Source organism: Quercus suber, unplaced genomic scaffold, assembly GCF_002906115.3.
Source record: "Quercus suber isolate HL8 unplaced genomic scaffold, Cork oak 2.0 scaffold_368, whole genome shotgun sequence".
In the NCBI taxonomy this organism is placed as follows: Eukaryota; Viridiplantae; Streptophyta; class Magnoliopsida; order Fagales; family Fagaceae; genus Quercus; species Quercus suber.
Genome location: NW_027069820.1, coordinates 453,713 through 466,345, shown reverse-complemented (window position 1 = coordinate 466,345; position 12,633 = coordinate 453,713). Strand labels below are relative to the sequence as shown.

The following is a 12,633-nucleotide window of genomic DNA, read 5'->3' as shown; positions in this document are numbered from 1 at the left end:
AACACAACAACACTATCACCGGCTAGAAAAGAGATGGCTTTGATACCACAAAGGGGAGGAGGAACACAGCGCTGAAGGTAGAAGCACAGTAATATTGGAAAAAAAAAAACAAAGTAGAACCAGCCAAGAAGGCGGTATTGCAGATGTAATTCAAAGTAATTTAAAACAATAGAACAATAATTAGGCGGTAGAACCAGCCAAGCAATATATATTAAAACAATTTAAAGTATAGAACCATCTAAGATGGCGGTCGTAACAAATATATTAAACTGAAAGTTGAAAGTAGTTGTTATTGAAAATAAAACACAATACTTATAGCCGTAATAGTAGTTACAAGAGGTCTCAACAGGTTAATAATTACAAAGCTTGGAACTAGTTCTAGTTATAAGATTTACGAGGAAAGTAATAGGAAATCCTAAGGTGGAAACAAGGAACTCTCTCTCAAAGAAAGGCTCTAAAGAAAATTTCTGAAAGAAAAAGTTTTGAGTTTAACATAAGGGACAACTCCCCTTAAATAGGCAAAATTTTCAGAGTGAACAGTACCATGAACAGTAAAAGTGAATAGTAAACAGTAACTGTGAATAGTAAAAAATGAATAGTAATTTTCACTTTTTGTCTCAAATTTTTAGTAGCAAGAGCCATGTCCGAAGCTTGCCAAAAGTGAGCTTGGAAAGACTAAAAGCATGGGGAATCAATAGTACTTTTCACTTTTTGTCTCAAATTTTCAGTAGCAAGAGTCTTGTCCGAAGCTTGCCGAAAGTGAGCTTGGAAAGAGTAAAAGCATGGGAAATCATGGGGAATCTTCTTTTCAAAACATCATCGTTTATCATCATTTGCATGGGACAGTGGTATGAAATAATAGTAGGAACTTCACCAGGAGTAAACATTATAGCATTTGGGTGTTCATCAAAATACCTAGAAAAAAATCTTAAAATTGTGATGTTATGATTCTAGCTGTAATGAGTTTGTTTCAATGTATTTTTTTAACATAGATATTATATATGAGAATCAATGCCATTTGGAAAGGACTCTTACAAGTCTGCAGAGACATTGGGGTACTTAAATTCACAACAAGCATTGGCTGATTTTGCGATTTTGATTAGGAGCTTGAAGCAAAATCTACCATATGAAGCATCCCCAGTTGTGGTCTTTGGTGGGTCTTATATATATATATATATATATGGAGGAAGTAATAAGTTCAAACTTCCCCAGATTAGCAACAAAAAAAAAAAGGTTCAGACTTCCCCACTTGGCTTTGGATGATTTTGTTTATAACTAATTTTATTTTAATCAAAGTGAAATGATGTGAAGTAGTGGGAGTTGCTTTCTTGATTTTGAAACATAGTATTCAGATGTCACTTTCAAAGGTTTCAATTAATTGGATGTGGATCACACTAGGTTTAGTAGTTTCAGCTTTCAGGTATTTTTGTCATTAATGGAACGACTATTAGTACCTTTTATTGGTAGATGTCAACTTGAAAATTTTATCGAATGGTCCATTTGGTAAATTTGTTTTATTTCTTCGCATTAATGAATTACTACTCTCTTCCAGAGTTGACAACCCGGTGTAGATTGACATACCCGCAAATGGCTATTGTAGCTTTGGCATCTTCAGCCCCTATTTTGCATTTTGATGACAGTACTCCACTGGCAAGCTTTTATGATGCTGTTACCTAGGACTTCATCTCTCCCTTCATGTTTGTTTGTGTGTCACATATGCTTGCGTGTTTGAGGATGAGAGTTTGTGTGTCACATATGTTTGCGTGTTTGAGGATGAGAGTTTAGTTGTTTCTTTTTTCCTCCTCCTCTTGCTTACATTTACATTCTAATTGCACATGGCAAGATGCAAGCTTGAATTGCTTTGAAGTGATAAAAGGGAGCTGGGCAGAGTTGGAGGCACTGTCAGCTCAGAAAGAAGGCTTGGCTGAACTAAGCAGAACTTTCAGAATTTGCAAGTTAAATTCATATTTCACCCACAATTTTGGGCTGGGACCACCTGACCTGAAAAAAAAAATTATATGTATAATAATTTAAAATTTTATTTATTTATTTACCCTTAAAAAAATTATTTATTCTACTTTCAAGCAAAAAAAAGAAGCTTAAAAAAAAAAATTTGAACTAAAATCTGAAGAAAAAAAAATTGTAATAGAGCAAGCTCACTGCCCACCCAGGAAAAAAAGCCCAACATATGATTTTATTTTCCTTTCTTTTTCTTTTGGCCATGAAGATGTGCAATATTCCTGTGCCTTGGTCAAAAGCATTAGCCCAATAATATATATAACTAGCATGTAGATACGCATGATCTAGTGTTTTGACAAAAAAAATTATGATGAAAATAAGAAAAATATTAAAATAATGATATATAGTCTTTTATTAGGCTGAAAGAAGTTTTTAGGAATTTTTCTTAAGATGGCAATTTAAAAACTTAAATAGAAAATTATAATTTTTTTTTTAAATTTTTGGGAATGGGTTGAAGCCTTGAAGGAATCATTAAATTATTGAAAGGGTTTTTATTTTTTGTTTTTGAAAGGCTAAAAAAATGGCATTTTTATTAATTATTTTGTTGTTGTTCAACTTAATCTTGTTGGTGTTTAGAATATTTTTACTATTATTTGGACAAATTTTTGTTGTTGTTATTTGAGGTTTTTACCAGGGCGGAGCTGGTGCCCCCCCCCCCCCCCCCCCCCAAAAAAAACTTCATAATGTATGTACATTTTGCAATTGTTTAAAATATTAGACCTTAAAATCAATATTTGGCCCCTCCAAAAAATAAGAGCTGCCCGCAAAAAAGAATTAAACAACTAATTGTTGGGTTCCAAAAAATAGTTGTTAAGAACAACAAACTAGCCACCTTGTAACATAAATAGTTGTTACTTTCAAATTTTTAGTTTTTTCCTCTCTTAATTGGTAAGTTTTGTTTGTTGAGTTTAGATAGTAAGTTTTTAATAAAATAAATTTCTCTTAGAGTTATTTTATTTGAGACTAAGTCTTTTTGTCGTTTTTGTTAAGTTTCAAATTGTTTGTCAATACTTAATTAGTTAGTCACAAAGCATCAAATGAAAAAAAAAAAAATTATACTGAGGATATGTAATGTTAGGGAGTGACAATACTTAAAAAGCAATTTTCTCTTGGACACACACACATATAATTTTATTTTTAATTTTCAATTTGGGACTAAGTCTTTTATTGTTATTGTTGTTGTTAAGTTTCCAATGTTTTTCAATGCTTGATTTAGACTAAACATGTTGAATGAAAAAAAAAAAGTAGAGAGTAATTTAATATTAGGGTATAAAAATGTAGCTGTATAAATGTATGTATGAATATGTAATTCGGCCCTCCAAACTAAAAATCCTGACTACGCCCATGGTTTTTACTTTTATTTAAAGGGTTAGAGATTATATATGAGGGCCAAGTGGGTATCTTAAGTCAAGAAGTGTCCAATATTTTATTTGAGGATAGACAAAATAAGCAGTTTAAAAAGAATACATGAAGGCCAAGTGCGCAACTTAAGTCAAGAAGTGTTCAATATTTTATTTGGGGATAGACAAAATAAGACGTTTAAAAAGAATTATTTATATTATATTTTAAGAAATCGTTCAATGTTATGAACACCCCAGCAAACAAGCTGTGGCATTGCCCCTAATTTAGGTCCCACTTTGGTTTCGGGAAAGATTTCCATCATTAACAGTAAAAAAACAACTTTAAAATATAAAATTTAATAAACATAATTAAAAAAAGTGTACATAATCAAATAAATTAGAACAAATTTAAAAAAAATTGTATCAAACTAAAACATAATCTTATTCTTTCTTAAAGCTAAAATAAAAATGTTATTTCTACAATATTTTTTGATTAATTTTTAGTTGTAAGTTGTTACTTACAGTTATTAGTTATTAGTAGACTAAAATGTAATTTCAATGATAAATTTAAATTTAAATCAATAATAATTTATTATTTATAATTTACTGTAAAATTATTATAATATAAATTTTGTGAATAACTGAATATTGCCTAAAATTATTATTTAAAAAAAAATCCTTTGTCAAACACGTCGGCTCAAATCTCTTAAACAAGAAACTTCTCAACAAAAACGAAGGGTAAGTCCAATGGTCAAAAAGAATAAACAGAAAAATTAACAAATTATTTTAAGAGGAATTTTATGAAAAAATTAAAATAATTAATTTTTTAAAATAATTTTTTTATAAAAATAATATAAATACTTTCTTAAAATAGTATATTAAGTACCATTAACAAAGCTTAAATAACTGTTTACTGGACCCAAGAATATATAAATTGGAATCCGTAGACGTAAATAAATTGGGATCCAACAAATAACCCAATTGCGAAATCTACTTCACATTTTAGATCAGAATATCAGAAGAAAAACTGGTATGCTAAAATTTTACAGCTTCTCGATGTGAAGACACCGACTTCTTCAAATTTCAAGAAGAAAAAAAAAAGTACATATTAAAAACATGAAAACGAGTATGCATTAATAGAACTTAACCAGTGCTGCATTGGATCTCACTTTCTCTCACGGACACACAGACACAGAGAGACAGAGACAGAGACAGAGACACACAAGTCACAGAGAGAGAAATGTCAAGGCGATCTACCGCATGCTTGCGGTGTTGTCTGGTTGTGTTTGCAGTAGTATCAGCTTTAGCAGTGTGTGGTCCGGCTCTGTATTGGAGATTGAAGGAGAGTTTAAAGCTTGGTGGCTCTTCCAAACCTTCTTGTCCTCTTTGCACGTGTGAATGCCCTCCTCCTCTCTCCCTTCTCAAGATTGCTCCTGGTATAAACACCCTTCTCTTCTCTTTCTATCTGGGTTTTCTTTTTTGATTGATTTGGGTGCTTGGATGCTGTAAATTTCTGATTTTGATTGATTATATGTTGATTCGAGTGAAATTAAGCAATACCCAGATCATGAATTTGTGTTTTTGATTCGATGTGGTGGCTGATTTAGTGAATTACTTTGAGAAACTGAAACCCAATTCAGGTTTGGATTTGTTTTACTACTCTGTTTTGATTATGAGCTGAATTGTATGAGATTAAGGGGGTGCCCAATTCGTCGATTTGGAATCTGATCTTTCCTGCTTGGCCTTTTAGAACAGTTAAATTCCAGTTCAGGCTTAGATTTATAGTGAAACTAAGAGTTACTTTATATTTGCCATTTCGAGATTTTTTTTTTGGAGTAATTACTAGTTTTGGATTCTAATTTGTGAACTTTTTATTTCTATTTGGTTTAACTAACTTATTGAAATCAAAGGAAACCCATTTCAGTTTCTGGGTGTTATATGTATATTGAATGGAACTAAACGGAGCCCACTTTGTTTTTGAGAGATCTCCACTTGATGGATTTAAATTTCTTCTTTGATCCCATAGATGTGCCCATGCATCTGTAGGAAAGTCATGAAGATCTGACCTTGTCTTATTTTACATCCTCTATTCACATGACAGAATTTTTTTCCCCCTTGATTTTTTCCATAAAACTACTGCTATTTAGCATATCTTAAGAGGAACTGCAAGTCTGCAACCAAGCTTTATTTGGGCTGTATGAAGTCCTTTCTAGATCTGAGTTCACACATGATCATGCACTCAGTTTTGTGGCAGAAAGATTTATTATTGCCTTTATTAAGAAGCCTCTGGCGTTTAACTAGTGGTGACTTAAATAACCATCTTTTTAACTCCATGGGTGCTCAGAAATGTCTGAATATGGAATAGTTAATTGACCAACCATAAGATGGCTAGTCAAACACCATACCAATATTGCTGTTCACCCACCCCTAAGCCTAGAAAGAGAAAGGAAAAAAGGTAAATGGAAATCTGCATGAAACTGTTTCTCTTAAACAATCCAAGTAGAATTTTGACGCAGGACAAGACCAAAACTGATGCAACACCAAAATTGAAGAATAGAAAAATAAAATAATATTGGAATCAAGACGTAGGCTTGAATGGAATCGGCACCTCGTAAGAGAGAAGAAAAACCTAGGAACCTGCACCTAGGGTTGCTTGGAATCAGTACCAAGCTATTGAAGGAAAAACTCCAACAATAAGTTTCATTACTCAAGCAAACTGTAAAACAATACTTAACCCTGTTCTTTAAAATATATTACGAAAATTATAAAAATTCCTAAACCAAGTAAAAAATTAACTAATTCTACGAACATATATTAAGAAAAGGAATTAAATTCCTAAACCAAGTAAGAAAAGAAAATAGTTTAAATTCCTAAACCAAGTACTTAGAAAGATAGAATCTCACCGCATGAACNTGCCCACCTAGGAAAAAAAGCCCAACATCAATCCTAAACAACATATGAAAAAGCAAACCTAATCTAAAGAAGAAAAAAAAAACATATGGCAAATCCAACAAATGGTAGCAAACCCACGGATTCTCAAAAAAAAAAAAAAAAAAAACAAACAAACAAACCAAAACCCAATATACAGATCCACCGATTCATCAAGTAAAGCAAAAACTGAAATTAGAAACGGAGAAACCTAACTTAAGAAAAAAAATCTCATTAGTCATCAACGACCAACGGACGGCGCCTCCGTCCCAAACTCGAGCAACAAAGCTGATCGGTCATCGCCAGTCATCTCAACAGAGCTCATGCCAATCACCTCGTCTATCAAATCGGAGATTCCTTCCTCGCCAGTCGCCTCGATGTGCTACCTGACGGCGCGCCCCTCAACCTCAAGGTATTTCATCTTTACTTTACACTTTACTTCTCTCTACTCTTTCTTTGTCTATCTTACATATACAAGTTAATGGGTTTTCTCTCTTCTCTCTATCTCTCTCTCTCTTTTATTTGAAGACTGAAAGTGAAATGAGAGTCTCTCTCTCTTTAAAACTTTATCTAATTGATTGATTCTCTTTGAATTGTAATTGCTTAGTTTTATTGTAACTTTATTAATATTTGCCCATGTTTTGATTTTATCCCTGGTGTGTGTTGGTGAGTTATTCAGTTTGTCTTTTAGTGTATTGTGATTTGTGATTATGAATGTATAATCTGATTGAGTCTTATGATTGGGGCCATGGGGCTTGTTTGTTGAGTGGGGGGTGGATGGGGCCGGGTGGGATATTTGAATTGGGGGAAGTAAAGGCATGAGAGGCAGTTAGCCTAACTTACTAATAAAAGACAAAATTAAATTATTTTAGGACTTAGGCACTAGGCAGGTAGTGGGTTGGTTGTGGATAATGCACATGGGATGTGTGCTAGTGCATAATGGGGTGTGTGCTAATAGCTAGTAAAGAAAAATAATGAAGAAACTAATAAATAATAATTAATAATTTAATTAACCAATATATTAAAAAAGACAAACAAATTAAATTATGTTACTCTAATCATAACAAATTATAGTTATAAAAGACAAAAAAAATTAATGAAATACCCTAAGAAATTATGCTTCTTAAAGAACCCCTAGAAAAATTCATGAAGTCGCCACTGGTTTGAGAACTATGTAAAGAATTTGCTTTGAACTTATTGATGGTGAGAGAAAAAGCGCTAGTGTGCTGCATGAACTGTGGAGGAGATTGACAATGATAAGAAAAAATAATGCGACTTTGAGGCATGTTGAAAACATATTTAACATGCACTGCACTGCTAGTCCTATAATTCGATTCATATAATAAAAGTATTTGGACTTCTTTCATTCAATCTCATGCATCATTTTGGTCATGGAGCTACAAAAGTTAAGAGAAGAGAATGCAAAACTTGAATAACTTTGTTTTTCTGAAGGAGTCGCCATTTTCTGTCAGGAACGCTATGTTATTTACAACCATAACATTAAGTTACGAATGTAACTCCGGTGCTCCTATGAACAAAAGTTTACACTAGTGGTATGAATACGATACCTTAACAGATATTTGTCACATTGTACTTAAGTATGGTGGTAAGTTGGTGTCTTAATGAGGTACAAATTTCTATTGACTTGGGATTTGACACGGTGATTCAACCACTGTTGCACTTGATCCTAGAAACTCAAAAATGAATTTGAGAACGTAGGAAGCATTTCAAGTTAGAATGAAAATAGATGAGTCCTTATGTGTTTGTTATATCAGTGAGCAAAACTCTTATTTTATCGTGAATAATTTGGGACTTCGTCAAATTAGGGCACATATGTGGCTTCACAATACTTGACAAAAAAGCTGAATTTTGTTGTGGAGATCTACAATAAGTTGAGAAATGCTGTCCAGTGCTGTTGTACCAATGATCTTGCCTTTTGTTTGGTTCAAATTATGGCACTGCAGCTGGAGTATACAAGAACACCATTATAATGAGAGGGGAACCCAAAAGCCCAATTCATGATATACAAATGAACCCTACTTTTCCACTGATATGGCTGCTGTGCCCATCCTGTGACTTTGACCTTAATGGTTGTGAGTCAGGGGGATACATTTTATAAGGATTTACTGTACATATGTGTTTTGAAAAGTTTCCTTGACTGGTTTGTGTCAACCAGTATTTTCCTGAACCATTTATATCATTCAGTAATTAAAACAATGTTCATAGTTATTTGGTTTGATTCAGGCTATCCCATCCTTTCCTTCAAATTTTGGTATTTGTATGCTTTCATTTGTAAATAGTGGAATAGGGTTATTACCCAGATCTGGTCCCACCTAAGTGGATCTTACCTAGGTGCTTTCATAGTGAATAATTTATAAAATATGAAATGATCTGCCTGAAATACTTCACGTTTCAGCTGAGCCCATATGTGATCTCATGATTTTGATGTTTCTTTTGACATATGACTGTGACTTGTATTTAGGCCTCTTTGTGCTTGGTGATGCTTCTTCATTGTTAAACTTAAAAAGAATTGACTGGCTATTTTTCTGGATGTTAAGGATATGTTATAGGGCAACCTGCCTATTACCGTCCGGCTATTATGATGATGGAAGCACAAGGGTGGGCTGAAAGAATTAAATAAAACCCAAATGTTTGCTATTAGAATATATGAAGATGACCATTTGTTTGGTAAAAGTTAATTATAGATTTTGTGCTTTCGCTTCTCATGGTTATTTCATGGGCTAATGGCAATTTGATTTCTTGGGATGCTGTCTTCACCTATAGTTTACCAGGAAGGTTTTCTACATGCTTCTATATGTCTTCTTTTACATCTGCTTTCATACATTAATTTGGATTTAGTCGTATGCAACTTTCTTATTCCTGGTTTTGCACAAATGAATTTGGCTATTGAAATTGCATGTAGATCTGGGATGTCCATTCCTGATTTCCTTATCTTTTCTACTTTATTTCTTGTTACACAGACTCTCTTTTGAATTTCGAACTTCCAGTTTTTCCCTAATCTGAGATATTTTGTTGTATATATACTAATATTGGCCATCTCTGGACTTTTTCAATTCTCTTGCAGGGCTAGCCAATCTCTCTGTCACAGGTTAGAATTCATCCTCCTGACTCAATTTGGTGAAGAAATTACTGTGTTAACATAGTTTACATTCATCTATATTCTGTTAATTTGGTAAAGAAATTCCTATGCTACTCAATATTCATTGCGTTCATCTTTATTCTGTTGAAAATGAAGGATCAAAGTCCATCTTTTATCTTTCTTTCTCTGCTTCTTTCCTTTAAAAGGAATTGTGACTTGATTATTTTCTCTGGTTTTATAGACTTTTTGTGCATACGTTTGGAGCATGCATACTCTGTCTTTTCTGCTGTCCATCCACAGATTAGATTGCATTTTTATTTTCTAGGTTGAAAATGTGGATATAACATAAGAACCATATTTTTTCTAAGTTTTGTCAACACTGAGTTGGGTTGTACTGATAAAAGATTTTAACTAATATGTTCTTGTAAATTTGCATTCTAGTACATTTAATATTTGTTAGGAACTAGTGTTGCCATAAAGTTGATTTTGCCAACTATGGAGCTCTAACCTTTACCATGTCCATTTAGCTCTTTGTCAAATGGCCCTTTTATCTGGGCTCTTACTCAATCGTTCCCTTTCATCAGTTGATTCATCATGCTATTTCTTTAAAAAGTATAAAATCTAAAGTACCTTTTTATAACATACCTTAAATTTTGCCATAACCAGAATAAAAATTTGGGAATTCTTCTGGTTGTTGGCCTGTTGGGGCCTAATTTATAACCTTTGCATGAGGATCAATTTAGGTTTTGTCATGACATTCTCAGCCACCAAATGCTTCCTGCTTCTACCATCTGGAAAGCCTAAACTCTTGCTTTTCCCTATTCCTCAGTGGTTCATTTTTCTAGTTATTTGCTCATTTATGTGATGTTCATTATGCTGATGACAGATTGTGGAGGTAATGACCCAGATCTCAAGCAGGAGATGGAGAAGCAATTTGTGGACCTTCTAACAGAGGAGTTGAAACTGCAAGAGGCTGTTTCTGAGGAGCGTGTTCGCCATATGAACATTACCTTTGCTGAAGCTAAAAGGGCGGCTTCCCAGTACCAGAGGGAGGCAGAAAAATGCAATGCTGCCACTGAAACCTGTGAGGAGGCCAGAGAGCGGTCTGAGGCACTGCTGATCAAGGAGAGAAAGGTGACTTCATTGTGGGAGCATAGAGCCCGTCAAATGGGCTGGGAAGGGGAATAGGACTGTAAAATTTGGTATTATCTTTTCATATGAAGCAGTGAATTGTTCTATCCGTGGTTATTATACAAGCAGGCAAGCAAAGTGCTAGTTGACACCTTGTTGAGGCAGAAACTCTCTCTCTCAGATGTCATGTATGCCAATCATTAAATTATAAATGATGTTGTAATGGATCTCTCAGCTCTACCATTTACTACTACATGCAGATATGATGTATCTGGTAATGCATTACCTGTTGCAAGCATTTTCTTGCTGGTTAGGAACACAATTTCAGACTGTTTGTCATGTATATGTAATTTCAACTGATATTTAACCAGTTCAACCAAATTGGCTTCCACTTTGCGAACTTGATGTTTAAATATCAGATACATTCAGAATTATGAATCTTTTTATTACGCAGAAGAATGATGACTTCCATCATCAATTAGGTAAACCATTTTTCTTTTAAATCCTTTACATTGAATTTGTGTGATACATTCATCACATCCATCATCCTGTCCTTACCCATACGAAACTTTCACAGAAGTCTCATGAATATTTTAGTCTGAGAAGCCTTTAGATATTGTTATAATTATACTTAAATGAATGTATATCAAATTAAGCTTTCTCAAATATTAATGCAGATGATTTGTGCAATGAGGCTCTAAGAGTGACATTGACCAAATTTCTAGCACCATATGTTTAGTGTCTGTTTGGTATTGCTATTAGAAATAGAGCTTTAATATTAGAGATTTTGCAATATAGAGCTTTAACCGAAAAGCTCTTGTTAGCGTTAATCACAATGAACAATGTTTTTAACTCTTCAGAACTCTTTAGCTTTTTGGAAATTATCAAATGTTTGGCAGTTCAAATTGTACTAAAAACAGAACAGTTTGAGGCTCTTAAAGCACTTTTGTGATCAGACCCAGACTAACATCCAAGGCCAATCGTGCATTTTCAGACTATCCAAACAGGAACTGAACTATGATATCCTAAGCCAAACATTAACGTCAAGAAATCAGATACGTGGGGTCGTTACTGTCGGTTGGAAGTGGAACTCAAGTTACTCAACAAACTGTCAGCGGTCAGCCATTTGACTTTCTTTATAGGAAAAAGACAGTCAAAATATATCAAAGCAAATAGGTTCTTACATGACTCTCATGAGTCCCACAAAAAGAAACCAAAAAACGCGCTTTCAACTTTCAACGTAACATGCACTCACACGATGCAATACACACTAATACAGCTGTGATCTTCAATTAGCCTCCATACACGCACATATATAATTTAAATATATATATATATATATATATTTCAATTTTTTTATAATAAAATAATGAGAAAAACCTTTATTTAGATCTGTCTTAATGGACTCAACCAATAGATCTTTCATTCACTACCCTTTTTTTTTTTTTCTTTTTCTTTCAGTTTGTCCGCAACTCTGGACCTTGGGCCTGCTGGGCTTTTAAAAAAAAAAATGAGCCTCAACACATGTTTGGGGAGAAAGGGGTGATTTAGCAATGTTATGGAAGGCGGATGTGGACTTACATATACAAACATACACCCAAAATCACATTGATGCATTAATCCTCACAAATCCAACAATTCCATGGTGCATCACGGGGTTTTATGGGAAACCAAAAGAACACCTTAGGCATGAAACGTGAACTTTATTAAAACATCTAAGCACACGAATCTTAGCACTATGGGTGTGTATTAGTAATGAGATTTTGTCATTTGAGGAAAAAGAAGGTCGACTACCTAGACTAGAGCATCTTATGCAAAATTTTAGAAGTACATTGTTGCATTGTGGTTTAATTGATTTGGGTTTTACAAGAAATATGTTCACATGGGAAAATGGATGAGAGGGAGAAGCGTTTGTGCAAGAAAGACTTGATCGAGCATGTGCAACATTGGAGTGGCGTGAACTATTTTCTCATAGCAGGGTAACACACCTCATCGCCTCATACTCAGAGCATGTGCCAATCTTGCTAAATACTGAGGTGGAGAGACACGCAAGGCGGCCTAGGAAGATCCCAAGGCGTTTCAAGGAGAAGTGGGTGACCCACCCCCAATGTGAGG

The 12,633-nt window shown here is 33.9% G+C and overlaps 1 protein-coding gene across 1 annotated transcript; it reads left to right on the top strand.

Moving 5' to 3' along the window:
* Positions 1–4,489: 4,489 nt before the first annotated feature.
* LOC112019836 (uncharacterized) lies at positions 4,490–10,816 on the top strand. Its single transcript, XM_024052381.2, has 3 exons — positions 4,490–4,795; positions 9,373–9,396; positions 10,274–10,816. The coding sequence occupies exons 1-3, from the start codon at positions 4,600–4,602 to the stop codon at positions 10,573–10,575; spliced, it is 522 nt and encodes a 173-aa protein (XP_023908149.1). The 5' UTR covers positions 4,490–4,599; the 3' UTR covers positions 10,576–10,816.
* The last annotated feature ends 1,817 nt before the right edge of the window (positions 10,817–12,633 follow it).

Bases quoted from the DNA above. Each gene is read 5' to 3' on its own strand.
- LOC112019836 (XM_024052381.2), top strand. From the start codon at position 4,600: ATGTCAAGGCGATCTACCGCATGCTTGCGGTGTTGTCTGGTTGTGTTT. The intron at 4,796-9,372 runs GTATAAACACCC...ATTCTCTTGCAG, and splicing joins CCTTCTCAAGATTGCTCCTG to GGCTAGCCAATCTCTCTGTC. The intron at 9,397-10,273 runs GTTAGAATTCAT...TGCTGATGACAG, and splicing joins AGCCAATCTCTCTGTCACAG to ATTGTGGAGGTAATGACCCA.